Below are 21352 nucleotides of genomic sequence, written 5' to 3'. Positions count from 1 at the left end.
GCTAAAAGGATTCTCCTACCTCAGCCTCCAAATAGCTAGGATTATAGACAAGCACCAACATGGCCTGGCTTCATTGGACATTTTAATTTATGGTTTTGCTAGATGCTTAGTCTTTAACAATTTTTTTTATTGTTATGGAAGAAGAACACTGGTGTGGAATGAGGCTGTGGTAGCAAATGTAATTTGAACAACAAAAAGTAGATAACAGTAAGTAGAGACACTGAAGAGGCAACAAGGAGATATAGACAGTCTTTTGGAGAAGATCTTTGGGCTAAAAATGAACAAAGGAACATGCAAAATATTTGTTTCTATAGGAAATTATTTTCCTAAAGAATGATACCACAAAAAAAAAGGGGGGGAAACTTTCAAACAATTTCTGCTGCTCTGCTTTAAAGCCGATCTAAAATAAGATTTATGGGGCTGAGGAGCTAAGAGCCCAGGTTTGTCTCAAGTCAACACACTTTAGATATCTATGTCACACACACAGGTAGCCTCAAACTGAATTAAAGTGCCAGTGATCTGCCAAACTATTAAGTTTAGGTCCGTCTGAGTGCAGGTGTTTTCCAGGAGATTATATATATATATATATATATATATATATATATATATATATAAATTATATATATAATACACACACACACATATATTTGCTTATTAGCTTTTAAAAGGGGGGAACTATATTTAACAGCAGGATGAGAAAGTAGGAATAACATTTAGTAACTCATGGGTAAGATACAATAAAGGAAAAGAACAACAAAGGGAAAGAATATACAAGAGATTAGAAACTGAAGTCATTGAATATTTTTTCTATGTGCATGTAGCTACCCAGTCATGGCTACACAACTAGGTCAACTCTGTCAGGTGACCGGTAGGGAATTGGTGTGAAAAGTCAAGAATTGCTTACAGTGGAGTCTGCTTATATTTAAGTTTCTCCCTTTTAAGAAATAAAGAGAATGCTCTCTTCCTTACAGTTCAATTTAGTACCGAGGATCAGAATTAGGAAATTCTATGATGGAAAAATAAACACAAACAAGCACAGTGACACCCTTTCTTCTCTAGTAACAGCACGGAGCATTGCAAAACCTCATTAGATTTGCAAAACACACAAAAAAATCTGCTGCTTTTAATTTTTAAGTCCTCATTTAACTCTGGAAATAAAACTTATTTTTTATGAAATATAAGGCAGAGAAATACAAGGCTAAATGGAAAGGTAGCTTGGTTTTTTCTTTAATCAGAAAATAAGCCTCAGAAATATTTAACAGCATCCCACTGTCAGTTTAATCCCTAATTGAACTGAAGCACTGAAAATAGTGCCAGAAACTTTCCTCCAGTATAATGCTCAAGAAATGTCAAACAGCAAAATTTGCCTTAATACTGTCAAATTCCCTTAGTGAAATATGCATTTTTTAAAAACGTTGAAAAGAGATAGGTAAGGAAAAAGGACAATGAAGCTATATATTTAACACTTTGCTTGATTTTATCTGTAATCTTTTCATTTAAATGAAATGGATTTCAACATTTACAAGTCTAAAATATTAGGAATTTGCATGCTTTGAGTCTTTTACCGAATATCATAATAAAAAGAACAATATAATGAATAAGTTTTTATGTTTTTCATTACAATAGGAAAATTATCATTTTGTAATAATGTGGCTAACAAAATATTAAGCTGGCATATTTTGTTTTTCAGTCACAAGGGATAAAGATAACCTTATAAATACAATTCCTACAACATTTGAGGATTAGCTATGGACTGATCAGTATCTCCACATTGTATTTGTGTGCATACTGGGTCATCCGATTTGATGAATCCATTTCATGAATTCAGGTGTATTTTAAGATGTATGAATATTTGAATTATTTTAATGATGTCATTATTTATTTCACTATTCGGGATGTCAGAATTTTGTCCTCGGGCTGTGGCTATGGCTCAGTGGCAGAATGCTGGCCAGCACTTGAGGCACTGGGTTCGATCCTTAGCACCACATAAAAATAAACAAAATAAAGGCATTCTGTCTATTTACAACTACAAAAAATTAAAAAACAAAACAAAAAACAAACCCAGCTCCTCAATCTTGGGAGGACAAGAGACCAATAATTGTTAGAGCAGGTCATAGTGGAGTAACTTCTATTAGAATAACCTTCTATACACACAATTAAACTTTGGTCAAAATGTTTTTTAAAATTATCTAAACAGATATTAGCCAAAAACAGGCTGAAAGTAGAGGAGAGTTGACCGTATTAAAGGAATTATAAACCAGGCATGGTGGTACAAGCCTGTATTACCAGGGACTTGGAAGCCTGAGGCAGAAGGATCCCAAATTTGAGGTCAGCCTCAGCAACTAAGCAAGAACCTGTCTCAAAAGGGCTGGGAATGTAGCTTGCTGGTACAGTACCCCTGAGTTCAACCCACACTAACACACACACGGAATTTTTTACATATCTTAGCACAGGTGCCATGTAGTGCCATTCAGAGTCATGAAAACTCAGAGAAACCAAAGTCCTACTAGCTGAGGAATCAGAGGATTAAGTTTAGAGTGACAGAAGTATCTGGATGATAATGAGGAAATCTAGGCAAGGAAAGAGCCACAAGAGAGCCACACTGCCTTTATACCATACTGTTTTGAGTCTGACATGCAAGAGACTGATTTCAAAAGTCTAGATAAAATTACAAGAATTGAAGGAAGTTTACAACTATTGCCCACTGTAGAGAGACTGAATTTTGGGCATGAGGTCAACCAAGTTAAATGTCTACTAAACCAACAAAAGAGCACTCTCTGCACACCAAAATCTCCAAATTCGGGGCTGGGGATGTGGCTCAAGTGGTAGCGCGCTTGCCTGGCATGCGTGCGGCCTGGGTTCGATCCTCAGTACCACATACAAACAAAGATGTTGTGTCTGCAGAAAACTAAAAAATAAATATTAAAAAAATTCTCTCTCTCAAGAGAAAAGTGGAATTGCATGGAAATGGAAAGAGACCCTCATTGTTATAAAAAACTACATAAAAGAGGTTGTGAGGGGAATTGGAAGAAAAATAAGGAGAGAAATGAATTACAGTAGATGGGATAGAAAGAAAAGATGGGGGGGAGGGGGATAGTAGAGGATAGGAAAGGTAGCAGAATACATCAGTCACTAGTATGGCATTATGTAAAAATGTGAATGTGTAACCTATGTGATTCTGCAATCTGTATTTGGGGTAAAAATGGGAGTTCATAACTCACTTGAAACTATTGTTCGAAGTATGATATGTCAAGAGCTTTGTAATGTTGTGAACAACCAATAAAAAAAAAAAAGAGAAAAAAAAAAAAGAACTGGGGATGTACCTCAGTGGTTAAGCATCCTGAGCTCAATCTCCAGGACCTAATAAATAAAAGTAAAAAAATAGAATGAATAAACAGGTCTAGTCATACATTAGAATACTACATAACAGGGCTGGGGTTGAGGTTCAGTTGGTAGAGTGCTTGCCTAGCATGTGTGAGGCACTGGGTTTGATTCTCAGAACCATATATAAGTAAATAAATAAAGGTCACTCAATGTTACACAAAATTACATAGAAGAGGATGTGAGGGGAAAGGGGGGGGAACAAGGGAGAGAATTGAACAACAGCAGATGAGGTAGAGAGGGATGATGGGTGGGGAACGGAGGGGGGATAGTAGGGGATAGGAAAGGTAGCAGAATACAACAGTCACTAATATGCCATTATGTAAAAATGTGAGTGTGTAACCGATGTGATTCTGCAATTTGCATTTGGGGTAAAAATGGGAGTTCATAACCCAATTGAGTCAAATGTATGAAAGATGATATATCATGAGCTTTGTAATGTTTTGAACAACCAATAAAAAATATTAAAAAAAAATTCTCTCTCTCAAAAAAAAAAAAAAAACAAACCTCCAAATTCTTTAGAGGAACAAAACAAAATCTAATTTCTATCGTGTTCATGACATGATCCAATTATGTCAGACATATGAAGAAACATATTTAAAATAAAGGGCAATATGAAAACTGATCCCAAGGTGGCCTGGATGTTGAGATTAACAGATGCAGATTTTTAAGCAGTTAGTAAAACCTCTACCCAGACACAACTTTCAACCCCCTCGAAAATAAAATAAAACACACAACACTGTAATGAAGAAAGGAAGTCACAGTAAAGAAATTAAAAGGAACTACAGAAAATTCTAGAAGTAAAAAATATAGTATATCCCAAAATACTCCCTGCCTCCCCCCCCCCCCCCCGCGAAAAAAATTGCCAGGTAGTGTTTAACAGCAGTTTAGAGATAGTAAAACAATGTATTGGTGAACATGAATATAGAACAAGTGAAATTACTTAACATGAAAAAATTCATGTAAGCACTTTCTCTTGGATTAGCACCTTTATTATTATTTAAGATTACTAGACTGGTAAATCGGGAGAATGCTTAGTCAGAATGTATATGAAGTTCAACAACAGTTTAAGGAAATTCTCTCATCCTCACATATAAGAAAATAACATATGGACCAGATGACAATATTTAGATGCATTTTTAAAAATTTTGCAATGCTAGGGATCAAACTCTGGGCCCTGTGCATGTTAGGAGGGCACTCTACCACCCTCAAGGATGTATTTATTAATTCTTACCTTTGCCATTCCTCCAGACAGACTTCAGTGCTATAAAGGCACTGGTATAAAGTACAATGGGAGAAAAAAGAGAGAGCACCTGTTATTTGCAATTGCTTTCCCCTTCACTAGTGCATAAACTCCATGAGAGCAGGTAATGCATATTTTTCATCTTTATCTTCTGATTTGGACCTCTAATTAGCTTTGCTCACTTCATAAGGGCAGGAACTAGAAATATGAGACTAAGTGAAGTGATAAAGGGACCCAGAAACACACTATGTGCAGTAATGCAGGCAGATAGAATATTTCTTCCAGGGAGTAAGTCATCAGGGATATGGTCTCAGGTATCAAGCTAGCAAGACTTAATCTCTTGAGGGAATCTTCATCAAAGCATTATTCCTTTTACTTGTTAAAATGCAATTTTCCAGCCTAATCCTAGACTTGATAATCAAGTATTGGTCTTAGAAATCTATATTGGAGGGCAGGGGTGGCTCAGTGGTAGAGTGCTTGCCTTTAGCATGTGTAAAGCACTGGGTTTGATTCTCAGCACCACATAAAAATAAATAAAGGTCTATCAACAACTAATAAAATTGTAGGTGTTATAGGTGATTCTTTTTTTAAATTTTTTTTAGTTGTAATTGGACACATTACATTTTATTTATCTTTATTTGGTGCTGAGGTTCAAACCCAGTGTCTCACACCTGCAAGACAAGCGCTCTACCACTGAGCTACAACCCCAACTCCAGTCATTCTTTTATATGCAAATTCAAACTAGGGATTGGGAGCTAGTAAAAGCAAAGAATAGATGAAGCCCTGGAGTAGGTTTCACATCTTGAAACGGTCGGCTTTATAGGCTGGATGATCTCTGATGGGGGAGAAGGGTAGCAGGTGGCCGTCCTGTCCATGGTAGGATGTTTAGAAGCATCCCTAGCATCTTTCTTGTCTCTCAATTTTTTTCAAACAAACAAGTCCCCATATTGATATATGTCCCTTAGGAGGCACAATAGCCTGGGATTGAGAATCAGAACCAGTGCATTGGGGGATTCTAGTAGTAAACATTTTCCAAGTAAGAGGATTAGAAGCAGGAGAATATGTGGTTGGGGGTAGGGGAACATCCGACTAGACTAATGGATTAGGAATGCTAAATTGGGGCTATACCTCCAGCATTAGCTTATATGAGACTGACAGTAGTAGCTTAGCTACCATGTTTGCAGAGGGGCCATATACAACTCTAGATTTAGTGACAGATGGAATATAAGGTTAGCACTAGACAGGATCAAATAGATCGGGCAGGTATGAATCCTACTTGTGAACTGGATTCAATATGGACTTTTAAAAAAACAGAAATGCGTAGCCAATGTCAGTTCTAAATCAGAATTTCCTGTGGTGAAATGCAGGCATCTAGTACGCAGTGTGGATTTGGAATCAACATCTAGAGTACTGTGTTCAACTCAGAAAGATTACCCTCAGTAAAGCAGAACTCAGCAAAGCTGAATGTGTTAGGCAGCTCCCATCCTGGAAGTGAAGATAAAAGCATTACACACATATAAACACTGAGGCTAACCCCCTGTCCTAATTAAACTCAGTTTTTAGAGTTCTTGCTTATCATGCAAAAGGCTCTGGGTTTGATCCCCAGCCTGCAAACAAATAAAAAACAAGAGGAAGAATCAAACCCTTATTGATTGACTGCAGTGTGAATTTCTATGCTCCTTCTAAAGGTTCTGATTAAGCAATGATTGTGTCAAGAGAAGAGAGACTAAAGCAGTATGATGGATTTCACAAGCCACACAGGAAACATTAGTTTCTCAGAGTAGTACTTCACGCTTTATAACAAGAATTCCAGTAAAGAAATGTCTGTAGTACTTTTAAGTGTGTATAGTTAACTGAAAAGTAAATCTATCAAGAATCTTAATTAATCTTGATGAAAGTAGATACTAATAATTTCACATAACCCAAGAACTCTGTAAAAGCACTGCCACTGAATATTTTATTCAGAAAAAAACAAAAGGAGAAAGAAATAAAAATCCTGGTCATTTGCAGTATCTATCAGCTTTCAATTTGGCTCTCCTGTTTAAGACAAATAAAAATTAATTAATGTAAAACATACTTTATACAGTCACACTATTACTAAACATAAAACTCAAACTTAAGTATCTGTGTTTTGTTTTGATTATATTACTACAATTATATATATAAAAATTTTACTAAAACTTTACTTTTTAGCATTCTTTTTTTAGAAAATAAAATGTAGTTTTATGGAATTTGTTTATTAATATTTAAGAAATATTGCCTAATGGCTTTTTCAAGTTATAACAGCAATTTTAATTACTTGAATTTAAGCCTTCCTAAATTCCTATTGGGTGCTCTGGTATATTTTTTATAAGAGATAAAGTTACAGGGCAAACAGCTTATTTTATTTTAGAGTCCACATCTTGAATATATTTTATACCTTTTTTGATTTCTCAGAACTATATACATATTAATTTGCTCAATGGAAAAAATTCTTATGACATTTACTGTTTTCAGGTAAGAATTCCACCAAATAGTTACCAAGAAATATATGATTATATACTACCTTTATCAGACAATGTAAAGAAAGGATGAGTAATTTTGCAACATAGAACTTGAATGAACGACAGGAAATTACTAACTCTTCTATATGGCACATATTTGATTTATAGCTGCAAGCTCACAACTAAACCTCTCTACCTATTTTTATAGGTTGTAAACGTAGAGCACTATTTATTTAATTAGAAATATTAATGAACAGTTATTACTATGCTATGATAAATTCCCTGCACATTTCTGAATCTAAAATAAAATAGATCCAATTTAACTTATTTAATTTTTATACTTGAGTTATTTTAAAAATTCATCTATTTTTATCTCAGTTTTAGGAACTTGTACTATTCTAATAGAATCCAGAGTTTTGATATTATTCAAACAACCTTCTAATTCTGGTAAGTAAATTTATGCAATAGTTTCAATCAACCCTGAATTTCTTACAATAAAGCATATAATACTTAGACTCTGGTTATCGTTAATCAGATTTATGATGTCCTCTCTAGGTAATAATACTATATACATAAATTAGAGATAAATAAAAACTGAAAAATGAATACTATGGTAGTTTAAAAAGTACAATGGATTTATACATGCCACTTCTTCTGGATACTGAAAACAATTAGAAATACATAAACATATATTTACCTGTCCAGAAGTGTCTCATGCAAAAATCCATCTTTTCGAGCCCGTTTAAGTATTTTGCTGTCTTCTTTACTTATTTTAAGCTTGTGGTCTTGGAAGCTCTGAAATTTTTTTCTGTAAAGAAAATGTCATCATTGAGAAGTATCTCAAAGTATATTTTGATTATACATGTTTACTGATGAAGTTGCTAATATCATTCAAGTTTTTCTCATTGAAAGAATCTAAGCATACTTAATAATTTAACAGCTTTTAAACTACAAAATGACCTCTATGACTACTACCAAGAAGGACGTCATTTGGGTAATTCTGAAAAGTTACTTCTTCCTGGAAATGTGGGCTGGAATCCCCTGGGTTCTGAACATGAACAGCTCCTGGGTAACATCACAGAAATTCTTTTTTTTTTTTTTTAAATATTTATTTATTTTTTAGTTACAGTTGGACACAATATCTTTATTTTATTTTTATGTGGTGCTGAGGATTGAACCCAGAGCCTTGCACATGCTAGGTGAGCGCTCTGCTGCTGAGCCACAATCCCAGTCCCAGTCATCACAGAAATTCTTAACGAACCAAGAGAAATGAGGAGGCCAAGGGACTTTAGCCTTGAGGACAATTAGAAAAACTGAAGCTGAGAGAAAAGCTTTTAGCTGAGTGCTTTGCTTTATAGTATTCATTATGCTGCCTCTTCTTGTCATTCAGCTGTTTTTACTTTAAAAGTTCCTTGAGAAGTGCTTCACTATCAGATCTGTGAATCTAAAAGAGAAGAATACATACACATAATTGATTTCACATTGTTTTACATTTCCTTTGTCTTCTTCTGGGATGTCATCTTTTTTCTTGGTTTCCCTTTCAGCACAGGACCTAATCTGGATATTGGAGAGATAAGAGCCCAATAGGTTATACATTCATCTTCACCATTGCTTACCCAATTTATTACACAAAGCACAAGGACATTCTGGGTGATTTCCTTTTTTTTTTTTTTTTTGGTTAATAACAGTGCTAGAAAATTAAAATCAGGGCCTCCAGCAAGCGCTCTACCACTGAGCTACATTCCCAGCTTTCTAGGTGATTTTGTATGCAAAACAACATAATTAACTTAGGTATTAGACTGAAAAAAGGCTCTAGGGATGTGTTTTGGATTTATATGTGATTTATATAAAAAATTACCAAAATTACCATCATATGTTTCTCTAGAACTAACATATGACTTTTCAAAGAATAAGATAAAATACTTAAGTTTTAAATGAGATTTCTGGCACTCAAAAGGCAGCAAAATTTCTAGTTCCCATACTATCTTTTAGGGGGTGTACTATTTCTCCATCAGCCAACTTCAAATGATGCAGTAAGAGTTAATGGTATTATTCTTGTCTAAGAAGATTAGCACTGTTTTTCAAGGAAAAAAGAATACTAAAAGACTAAATTGACTGCTGTGAAATTAAGACCATCTGTCAAATGAAAGCGAATGTACAAAGAATCTAACACAAAGCATGTATACATATAGGATAGATACTTATGGATTATGCTGGTAGTAGAGAATATGACAATCATTTTTTATGCTTTATTTGTAAAGATTAAGGTCATTTTAGAAATGGCTCCCCACATTTTTAAAGCCTTCCACTCTGGCTCTCCCCAACGTGTTAAAAACACCAAATTTTGTTGAGACAACCTGCAAACTGTGATTCCCAACAGATACAAATGAGGGGAGGTCCAGAATACTCAGTACTGAGATAGACACTAAGAAAAAGAAAAGTAATCTAAGAAGAAAATGGTAATTATTCTTTAGACACATCTTCATATGTGTTTGTCATTAAGATAAAGTGGATTTTTGAAAAAATTAAGGCTCTACTAAATGGCTTCATTTCCTTTGAGTTAACCACCTGATTCAGTTACTGGGCACTTTTATTTAAAATTTCACCTTGACATGAAAATGAGTGTGTAACTTTCACAAATAAAAGAAAGTAGGATTAGGAAATTTGCCTCACATAAGGAACTTTTATTTCCAGCTTAGTGACTGATAGGAAATTTTAAAAATGCCTTGTGTGTTTCATACTTCTCTTCATGTAAAGACAACATACTCATTCATATAAAGAACAACAATTTGAGGGATAAAGCCCTAGAAGTTCTGCTATAACTATGCAGTGATTAGCTTCACAGATGGTCAAGTATCAATAAAACAACTTAGTAACCTTCTTATACATGTTGGTGCAAATATAATTTTGCACCACCTCTATGGGAATTAATCTTCAGATACACTTGCACATATACAACATGATGCCTATTCATAATATTAAGTGCTACAACACTGTTTTTAAGAATAAAAGCCTGGAAACATCTCAAATTTCCCTCTACAAGAGAATGATTAAGTAAGTTAAAGTACATCTCTAAAATAGATCACTATGTAGTTATCAAAACAAAGAAAGAGAAAGAGGGAGAGGGGATGAAAAGAAAGGACAGGAGAGAGAACTTTCTACACATATACTAATAGGAAAAATCTCTAAGATACAATATTAAGGGGAAAATTTAAGGCATAAACTTACAAACATATTCATATATTTATAAAAAAAACTTTAGGGGATATTAAAAAATAGGGAGTAATAGGGACAGGGTAGATAGAGGTGAACACTGTAATTTATGACTTTATATACTGTTATTTAAAACCAAGCCTGAGGGCTGGGGCTGTAACTCAATGACAGAGCGCTTGCTTTGCACATGGGTGGGTTCGATCCTCAGCATCACAAAACAATAAACAAAGAATAAAGGCATTCGGTCCATCTAAAACTATAAAAAATAAAAATAAAAACAAGCCTGAAAAGTGCAGTAATTTCTCTATCACACTGTGCAAAAAAGTCAGCAATTATGGGATTTGTAATTAAAAATAAAATCTATCTGGAACATATTATAAAAAGCCATGATGTCTTTGAAGTGATAAGTCAATGTTGTATAGAGCTGTAGTCATATCACATATGTGACATGTATTAGTCTGTAGAAAAAAGTTAAAGTTATGATTACCTTTATCATTTCTTCTTCTCCTGCTGTTTTACTTTTTGCTTCTATATCTCCTGCTTCATTACATCTAATAAAGCAACTATTTGAGGCCAATAAAGCCATCTTCCCCTAAATAAAGCAAAATGGCACACAAAAAATATTAAGAGCTATGAGAATGCTGGCAAAAGAGTCTTTAGATTAAATTATTTTGTTCTCCTTGATTTTAAGAGCAACGATATTTCTCAACTGGATTGGGGTTAAGAGTTTCAAAGTCACTAACTCAATATTTTATTTTAGAGGGTAGAGAAATGAGTCTTACTTTTTGAGGGAATGTTGTGCTAATTTATGATCTTGAAAACCACAATTGGGTTCTAGCTTAAATTTGTTATCCTATATAGCTGGTACTATCCAACTACTGAATTTCTCCTTCCCTTGATCTACTTGATGCCCACTGGTCCTTGCTATTCTTGCTTCAACTCTTTGCAATTTGTTTAGTCCCTGTATATTTTTGTTCAGTCTAGCCTTTGCTTGCTCCACTCTCCACTTACCACATTCTGTAATTTTTGGAAAAAATACATGATTTATGTTAGGAAGATACTCCTGAATTATCCTGTTTCCCTAGTTGGAGACTCAAGATTGGCCATTATTTAAAGTCCTGGTTAGATAAAAGAGACTTATATCTAGGCCCCATGGGTGTACTTAAACTATCGCAGGCAAATGTACTACTGTTCTTTTTGTTGCACTATTGTGTTTGAGTTCTTTTGAAGATTACAAGTTCATATTGATCTTTTACAATTTAATGTAATTATGTTATTGCATATTGCACCTGTTATTTTTATTTATTTTTAGAAAACATGCTTTCACTGACTATTTAAGACTTAATGATAGGGAGCTTTTATAAATAACCATGGCACTTACATCTTGAAAGACTGGTTCCCATTGTTCTCTTGGTCCAATTGCATCTGAACGACCAACAACAAGCCCATCTGAATTTATACCAAGGTATTTTCCATATCCAGACTTCAGTGCAATTCTTTGAATTAATTAAATGGATAAATGTTAAAAATTAAGAACGAACAATAAATATAGAACATAAAAACAACATATTATATGTACCTGTGGATGTTTATATATATTGAAATATGCATACATTCAGACTAGACATAATTTCAGTGTTCAAAAGCTGTATGTGGCTTGTTGCTATCATATTGGACACTGTAATTTTTATACACAATATTACATTTTTACATTTTTCTTCTGAATATATGCATTGTATAACATCTTACATTATATATTACATAATATTTTTCTAAATGAACTATTCTATAAACGTGTTACTTTCAATACATTTAATGTTCTATTATAGGGGTATTAAAATTTATTTTTCTGCCATTATATGAAGTCCTATTAATATAGTTTTTGATTATGAAATTACTAATTTATCCTTAGGAGAGATTTCTAGAAAAGGAGGTTACTGAATCAAAAGGTATCAACTTTAGGGACTGGGGTTGTGGCTCAGCAGAGGAGTGCTTGCCTAGCACATGTGAGGCCTTTGGTTCGGTCCTCAGCACCACATGAAAATAAATAAAATAAAGGTATTATGTCCAACTACAACAAAAAAAATAAATAAATATTTTTAAAAGTATCAACTTTAAAGTTACCATGTTCTGTAAAGTTACTTTCTAGAAAAGGATGTATCTATCAACTTGATTTCTCAAGTTACAACTTGTTTTTAATCATGGATTTTTTAAATACATTTTTTGTAAGTGGAGACAATACCTTTATTTTATTTTTATGTGGTGCTGAGGATTGAACCCGTGCCTCATGTGCATGCTAGGCAAGCACTCTACCACTGAGCCACAAACCCAACCCTAATTATGAATTTTTTTTTCCAAACATCCTTTCTCTAAAAAAATACTTAAAAACATGATACGGAAAAAATAGCACCCTATTTAATTTGCATTACAATTATTGGTAAGAATGATGTATACATTTTTTTTTCATTTTTCATTTTTAAAATTATCTAGTTATATGCATGTCCATTCTTCTGTTGGGGGCTTATTGTTGGCCATTTTTCTTTTTTTTTTTAAATATTTTTTTAGTTGTAGTTGAACACAATATCTTTATTTTATTTATTTTTATGTGGTCCTGAGGATGGAACCCAGGGCCTTGCACATGCTAGGCGAGTGCTCTACCACTGAGCCACAACCCCAGCCCCTGTTGGCCATTTTTCTATTAGGTCATTAGTATTAAAAAACTCATACGTACGTATAAAGAGTAGGCACTGAATGCTTATTAAAGTTGTTGATCATTTGTCTGTTTATAATGTTTTTTGTTATGACAAAGTTTGCATTTTTCCTACCAGTTTCATTTTTAAAGTCTTTCACTAATTTATTACACTTTTAAAGAAAGTATAAAACTAATCATCTTAATAATTTTCTCCATAATTATGATTTCCAATTATTTTACCTTACTAGTCTCCTGTGATTCCAGAATTAACAAAGTAGTCATTTATAGGTTTATGACAATATAATGCAAATCATCATCATATTGATGTAACCAATTAACTAGAATATTAAAATTCAATTTTGGTATCTAATACCCATTCTGCACTTCTTTCTCACTGTGAGAAAAAAAAGATCAGCTCATGAAAGAATTATAAAAACAGTAAATAAAATATTCTTTGGGTTCTTTAGGATTAAGTAACATTCTATGCTGGTTTCAAAATACTCCTTTCTTTTATCCTCCTGTTTCTTGACTTCTGAGTAATAAATTTATATGCCACAGCATCAATGAACCAGGTTTTACGCTGTTTATTTTCTTCACATAATCTTTCCAACCTATTTTATTTGGTCTCTGGTAGCATTAATTTTTTATAAAATCATGTTTTATAAAAGTAAGTATTATATATTATAAGAATTATAATATATACTTTATATAGGTTGAACATCCCTACTCTGAAAATGTGAAGTGCTCCAAACTTCTCAATTATACACGTTACCACAGGTGGAAAAGTTTAGTTGACCTCATGTAGCAAAATGTAAGAATACTAAAAGTATTGTATGAAATTATCTTTAGTCTATATATATAAGGGGTATATGAAATATAAATGAATTTTTTGTTTACGTGTCATTTTATGCCCAAGATATCTCATTATGTATGTGTATAAAACTTTATATATAAATATAAAATTCAAAGTCCCCCAAATCAGAAATCCAAAACACTTGGGCATTTTGAATACGGGACAACTAATCTATACCTGAAAGTTTCATTTTCCTCTTAAATAACAGTTAATACAAATCTAACTAAAAACTTAAACATATACTGGGTATATAAATAACATTTCTGAATGTCACAAAATCTACTTTTCAAAAAAGTTGCTTAATTGTAGGTCAACTCAAACTTACCTGGAATCAGACAATTTGACAGCAGTAAACTGCTCTGGAGGACTAGGACCCTCATCAACTATAGGAGAAAAGGATTGAAAATATTTAATATTTTTATATATATACACATACACACACGTAAAGATATTTTTTGCTTTAAAACATTTTTCTCCTCTGAAAATTAAATCTAAGAAAAGATACTTGGGCACAATTGTGATAATATAGTGTCCACAGTATTATGATCTTGTTATCTTATCATTACACAGCTAATTTTACATACTTCCTAAGATATGCTGGCATGAGATTTATTTAATCACTTCCAAGATATTTTCTCTTTGTGTCTTAAAATACAATACATAAGTAAGCACTTAATATTTAAAATATTTACTTGTTCAAGGAATGACCATTCTGACCAAATGATACTACTCCTTTTTACACTTCACACCTCATTAATGTTTCCCCTGTATGCTAAAGAGAATGAGAAAATTTCCAGTTGCCAACTATACCCAGGCTACTTCTGGCAAAAGTCTAAAGAAAAAAAATTTAAACTTTTGACTTAACAAGGTTTTCTTTTTTCTTCCCACTTAATATTTCAATTATTTATGTTGCTTTTGATTTCCACAGAAACTCTAGCATTATTTGCAATGTTTTCAAATGCTTATACTGGAAAGAGGAAATTGCCAATAATGGGTATACTAAGGATGAGAAAATGTGGAAGAATCCAGTGCAGTGACTCCATTCTTTTAGAATATGCTGAGGACTAGTTAAAATTTGGCCAAAGCGTATGAATGTCATAAAAACTGATATATTAAAGGCCTTTCCCTTTGAAAATTTTCATCAGCTACAAACCTTCTTTATGTGGTGCTCCCAGTGTAAAAAGACCATTGTCAAGAGCATGAATATAGGTTCCTTTATCCATTTCGATGGCAATGGTTCCTGAAATTTCACCAAAGTTGGATACTGTCCACCAGATTCCTAAAAAGTAAAATCCATATTGAAACTTAGGATTGACACACATTTTTGTTCTTGTTATAACTTATTTTTAAAAGTTTTTGTTTTGCAGTTGTAAGAAATAATGCAGAGATCTTATTTATTCTTTACTCACTTTCCCCTAATGGTAATTAATGTCTTTCATAACTACTGTACAAAGCTAGGAAATTGATGATGACATAATCTATAAGCCTCATTCAGATTTCACCAGTAAATAAGCCCTTGTTTGTATGTATGTAGGCAGATTCATGTAACTATCACCACTGTCAAGAGTAGGTTTTCTTTAAATCTAATGTTAGGTTTCAAACCAAATCCTTTTTTTTTTTTTTTTTTGGCAGGGGGTACTAGTGAGTAAACCCAAGGGTGCTTAACTACTGAGCAACATCCCCAGCCCTTTTTTAAAATTTTGACAGAATCGAACACCCTTATGATAAAAATCCCAGGATATGCCAGGCATGGTAGTGCACACCTGCAATGGGAGATGGGGGTGCACTGGCAGGAGGATAGTGAGTTCAAACCCAGTCTCAGCAATTCAGTGAGACCCTATCTCTAACAAAATATAAAAAAGGGCTGGGGATGTGGTTCGGTGGTTAAGCATCCTGGGTTCAATTCCTGGTACCAGAAAAACAAAACAAAAAAACAATCCAAAGACACTGACCAAGTACAGAGGTCACGCTTATAATCCCAGCTACTCAGGAGGCTGAAGCAAGAGAATTGCAAGTCTGATGTCAGCCTGGATAACACTGTGAACCTCTACCTCAAATATTAAAAATAAAAAGGGTTGGGGATGGGCTGGGGATGTGGCTTAAGCGTAGCACGCTTGCCTGGCATGCGTGCGGCGCTGAGTTCCATCCTCAGCACCACATACAAATAAAGATGTTGTGTCTGCCGAAAACTAAACAATAAATATTAAAAAAAAATTCTCTCTCTCTCTTAAAAAAAAGGGTTGGGGATGTAGCTCAGCGGTAGAGTGCTTGCCTAGCATGCAGGAGACCATGGGTTCAATCCCCAGTATTGCAAAAAAGCCCCAAAACATCTCCCAGGATGCTAAATGATGCTAATTTTGATAAAGGAAGTCTAAGAAAATCTTACAGCTAAATCATATTATATGGGAGACGACTACTAAAAGCTTTCTAAGTAAGACTGAGAACAAAGCAATTATGATTATTCTTATCACTTTTGTTCAACGTTACAGAAGTCCTGCATAGAATAAAAAAGCAATAAAGAGAAATAAAACATAATAAACACTGGAAAGGAAGAAGTAAAGCTATAGGGCTAGGATTGTGGCTTAGTGGTAGAAAGCTTGCCTAGCATGTGTGAGGCACTGGGTTTGATTCTCAGCATCACATACAAATAAATAAAATAAAAAATTTCATCAATAATTAATAAAAATATTTAAAAAAGAAGTAAAGCTATAGTCACAGGAAATATGGGTGCATACTTCTTGGTTCTCTACATAGTAAACAAACAAAATCAATAAAATTAATAAGGGAATTTTATGTCTCCAGCTATAAGGCTTGATATATAAACTAATTGTATATCAAATAATGACAGCAAACAAAGAAAATTTAAAAATTCAATTTATAAAAATTTATAAAATACTTAATAAAAAATTTTGAAAAGACATGAGAAAACTATAACATTGAAAACTAAAATTATTTAGCTTCTATATCGCTAAGGTGTTGATGCTATCCAAATGATATGAATTTAATACAATTCTTCCAGAAAATCAAGTGGATTTTAATTTAGAAAGTAATAAATTGATCCTAAAATTTATATGAAAGTATAAGTGACTTGGGATAGTTAATCTTGAAAAAAGATGTAAAAACTTGCAGGACTCACTAGTTGATCTCACAATTTTATGAAGTTATAGTAATGACATCAATTGAAGAGAAAAATATGTCAATGAAGCAAGAGTTAAGAAACAAATATATATGGGGCTGGTTGTAGCTCAATGGTAGAGCACTTGCCTAGCATGTGTTAGGCACTGGGTTCAATCCTCAGCACCACGTAAAAATCAATAAAAACAAAACAAACGAAAAACAAAATAAAGGTATTGTGTTCATCTACAACTAAAAAAATTTTTTAAAAAAGCAAATACATAGAGATTCAGTTGATTTTAAACAGATATACCAAAGCAGTTTCATGAGGAAAGTCTATTTTACAATGGGGCTGAAGAAAAACATTATCCATGTGGGGAAAGGGAATGCTTGACACCCTCTCACACTATGTCAAAAATTAATTTGAAACGGATAATAGAGCTAATGTAAAAACTAAAAATGCCTATAGAAAAGCAAAAGTAGATGAATTTTTCATAACCTTAGAGTAAGCAAAATATTTCTTGGAACAGAGGTAAGGATGTAACTATAAAAGAAAAACCAAACAAAATAAAACTGAGCTTTAGAAAAACTAAAAACTTCTCACCAAAAATAACAAATATAGCTGGGCATGGTGGTGCCTTCCTGTAATCCCAGAGGTTCGGGAGGCTGAGACAGGAGTATTGCGAGTTCATCAATGGTGGGGTGCTAAGCAACTCAGTGAGACCCTGTCTCTAAATAAAATACAAGACAGAGTTGAGGATGTGGCTCAGTGGCCAGTGCCCCTGAGTTCAATCTCTGGTACCTCCCCACCACAAAACAAAAAACAAAGACAAAACAAAACACCAAGAAGAAAACGAAAAGTTGCATGACTGGGAGAAAAGACTGATAATGCCATCAACTGCTGGCCAGGATGTGGAGCAACAGGGACTTCTGGGACTTTCACTCATTCTTGGTGGGAGGATAAAGTAGCACCAATTCAGGAAATCTGGGGTGGTTTCTTTTTATAGTTAAATATTCACCTTTCAACACAGTAATTCCACAACTACAAGTATTCCCAAGATATTTACCCTAGTTTTAGAATTGCTGATTTGTTCTTTCCAAAAAATGTGCAATTTTCCATAACTATACCATTTCCTACTTTTACATAGACTTAAAGCAGTCATAAATTAAGAAAAGCCAGAATATAACTTGCCACATGGTAAAAGTAAAGAAATTTCTTCTTAAGTACAGGTATGGAGAGGATAAAACAACTAGACAGAGAATTGGCTCATAAATGTGTTTGGGTCCGTTTATTTTTAGTACTACCTACAGGATACCTACATATTCTATTCTGTTTAATTAGGAGTTTCATTTTACTGCTTACAAAATAATTATTTTTTACTATGATTATACTTCCTTGAGAGACAAATTACTGACTTCTACAAATAAACTGCTTAGATGTTCAAAGAAAATAATTTGGTTAAATAAACTTATCTACAGTAGGCCTTTAAAATGATGGATAAGAAGCTTTGCCTACTAAGGAGTTTAAAGGTGCCTACTAAATCCAAGAGTCATTCTTCCTCTCTCCTGCACATTGTTCTGATGATGAAGAAAAAGCATCAGTGACATTTACAGGGCTCACAAATATGAGGAATCTTCAACTCTAAGTATGCATGAGCACTTTCAGACAAAAATTAATAGGTCATAAATTTCTATCTAGGAAATTATTTTAAATGGAATCTTCACAAATGTTAAGTTTTCTCAGAATAAAGTACTGAAATGACCCACCAACAATATCAAGTTGGGTTTTTTCATCATCTTCTCTCTTTCTCTTCTTATCTTTGCTTTTTTTCTTCTTACTATGGGAGAAAAGTATGATAAATGAGTTTAGGCATATTGTTTTGGGTGTTAAATGTCACTAGATATAAGCATAGAAAAGTCTTGAAACTGTACATAAGGCCTTCCTTATCCTGTCACTTCTTAGCTCTATAATTTCAATATTATAAAAAGGTGAATTTTATGGCATACAAAATAATCTCAATAATAAAAAACAAGGGTGATTAAAAAAAGTTAATATGCTGTGCTTAGAACAATCCTTGGCACACAGCGCTACACAGATGCTAATTACAATTGATAATTATGAAAACTATAAAACACATTTGTTTGCCTTTTAACTATAAAGGAAGTTTTCAGAAGTTAACTCCCCTCTCCTCCCTGCTGAGTTAGACAGTAAAAGTTTCAAAGATAAGAAGATTTAGGGTAAATTCTTCATAATAAACAGGCCCCTAGCAAGAGTTCTCAAGGCAGTGACTTCAATTAGCTCCTTGACACACTTTCCTTTTTACCTAAAAATGCCCCAAATTCTGTTTATCACTCAGATTAGGAGTAAATGCTCAACATTTGTATAATAATCAAGCAGACAAATCTACCGGTTCAAAAGAAATGCAGATACGAATGGACATGTGTCTTTCCCTACACAGTTAATAACCATAAATCATCATTAAAACCTCCTTTCATTTGGCTCTATTTATTTCTTTGGCCACATGTCATATCATTTAATCCTCATAATTCTTTACCAATATCAACAAATACAAGGAAACTCAGATTTTAATCAATTTGCCACTAATTACAAACTCCATAATCGGTGCATTCCCCATTTGAGCTCACATCTCTATCAAAACCAATATCCTTAATCACTGTGTAACTCAGCCCAGTTTCCCCTTGCATATTACATGGGAAACAATCATGAATCTTTTTCTTTATTAAATTATTTATTCTATTTTATTATACATGGTGGCAGAATGCAATTCATTTCATATTATACACAGAGCACAATTTTTCAAGTTACTGGTTGTACACAAACAATTATGAATTTTTACGGGGAAGGGAGGCAAAGGTGAAAACTAATTTCTCCTAAAAGCCAGTTATCATCATGACATACGGGAACAGATTAGCGCAGTCCCATCATACAGAAACCCGAAGGAGGCCTCCGGGACTGTAACATGACGCTCCTGGGCTACATGTCTCCACTTTTCCCGTCTTTTTTCCGGGACGCTACAGCTTGGTCGCCTCTCTGCCCAGTTCTGCACAAGTGCCGCGAATTTGAGTCGCAGCCTCTGTACAGCTCAGGGGGCTAAAAAGACAGAACTCTAGGACTTCGAAGGGACTCGCCCGCCGCGGGGACGCGACAGAAAAACCGAGAAGCCTCCTGCCGGAGCTTCGGGGTCTCACCTCTTAGCCTTCGTTCCCTTCAGCACAAGTTTGGTGGACTTCACATAGGAGTATTCGGCCATGGTTCTGACAAGGCTTCTGTACCAATTAGTGAGACCTGGCTCAGGACAAATTGCTTAGACTGTAAGAAAAAGGTGGAGCAGAAGCAAAAGTAAGCACTCCGTGACAACTTACGAACCCCCTACAGTCAAACTCTACTGCGGGATACTCTCTACGTTTACACCGGAACACTGACTTTCGGAGAGGAAAATCCGCTTCCTGTTTCCTGTCGGGGAGCTACGGCAGCTGCAGACGACCTAACTACATCAGCATTCCTTTGCGCCCTCTAGTGGAATTCCCGGATGTTAGGGGTTTTATACTTTCTTTCTACCCTATGCCCCGCCTTGAGGCAACCAGAAAACAGCGCCTCTAGTGGATGTCGGCAGTCTCACAGCCGTCGTAAGCTCCTCCTGCTACTGAGACAGCCTCAAGCTAGGTTTCAGGAGTTAAGTGATGAACCAGAGGGTAGAGTGACTCAATTAGCCCTCCCCGCGCACTGAACACAGTTTTAGTGAATTTGGTACAACTGATCTGAACCTTATGTAGACTTCGCAGTTTGTATATTTACATAACCTCTGCTCTTTCCCCGCCAGAAAACTGGGAACAAAGTATGTATGCGCATGTCAAAATAAATCCTTTCCACGGGTCTTAGTGGCACTGCATGGGGCCTATGCTAAGATTTTAGAATACAGTTCTTTTTTTGACAACTCTCCTGTACATGCAACCTGCTTTTGGTCATTATTTATTACCTTCAGATAATTAAAAAATGTATTTGTCCAAATTTTAATTTAATTTAATGTTTTTTGCAAGAGAGTTAGCCTAGTAAAAGTTACTCCATCATGACTGACTCTCCACTTATTGGTTCTTTGCTCAATCAAGGACCTGGGATTTCCTAGATACAGATAAAAAACTCTGACATCATAATAAAGAAATAATTAAAATAAATATGTTCCTACACAATGAACATTCAGAAAATATGCTTGAATTCTTAAAATGGAATCATCAAACCAGATTGCCCAGTATCCACTCAAATACAAAGGTGGAGTTCCTATTTGGTCCCTGTGTAGATTGATGACTCCATGGCTTATCTTCAGTTAACCTTTAAAGGAACTATAACCCTATGC

The 21352-nt window shown here is 34.3% G+C and overlaps 2 protein-coding genes across 3 annotated transcripts in view; both read right to left on the bottom strand.

Moving 5' to 3' along the window:
• Asah1 (N-acylsphingosine amidohydrolase 1) overlaps nucleotides 1-3342 on the bottom strand; it is a 55605-nt gene extending 52263 nt beyond the window's left edge. The window contains exon 1 of the mRNA XM_078031072.1: nucleotides 3324-3342. The gene's annotated coding sequence lies outside the window, so the exon portion shown is untranslated. The remainder of the gene's footprint in view (nucleotides 1-3323) is intronic.
• Nucleotides 3343-6554: 3212 nt separating this feature from the next.
• On the bottom strand, nucleotides 6555-20450 carry Frg1 (FSHD region gene 1). Of its 2 annotated transcripts, XM_078031073.1 has the most exons (10): nucleotides 20190-20450; nucleotides 18747-18817; nucleotides 17584-17710; nucleotides 15019-15144; nucleotides 14191-14248; nucleotides 11702-11816; nucleotides 10808-10912; nucleotides 8573-8664; nucleotides 7805-7915; nucleotides 6555-6661 (listed from the first exon to the last, which is right to left on the bottom strand). In XM_078031073.1, exons 2-10 carry the CDS (start codon nucleotides 18774-18776, stop codon nucleotides 6625-6627), a joined length of 801 nt encoding a protein of 266 aa, XP_077887199.1. In that variant the 5' UTR covers nucleotides 18777-18817; nucleotides 20190-20450; the 3' UTR covers nucleotides 6555-6624. The 2 variants fall into 2 exon arrangements, with proteins under 2 accessions (XP_077887199.1, XP_005329243.1); XM_005329186.5 differs by lacking the exon at nucleotides 17584-17710 and having other exon boundaries at nucleotides 20190-20448.
• Nucleotides 20451-21352: the final 902 nt, after the last annotated feature.

Source organism: Ictidomys tridecemlineatus, chromosome 14 (genome assembly GCF_052094955.1).
Source record: "Ictidomys tridecemlineatus isolate mIctTri1 chromosome 14, mIctTri1.hap1, whole genome shotgun sequence".
NCBI classification, from domain to species: Eukaryota; Metazoa; Chordata; class Mammalia; order Rodentia; family Sciuridae; genus Ictidomys; species Ictidomys tridecemlineatus.
Note: the sequence above shows the minus strand (reverse complement) of the source record. Positions and strands in the feature narration are given on the sequence as shown.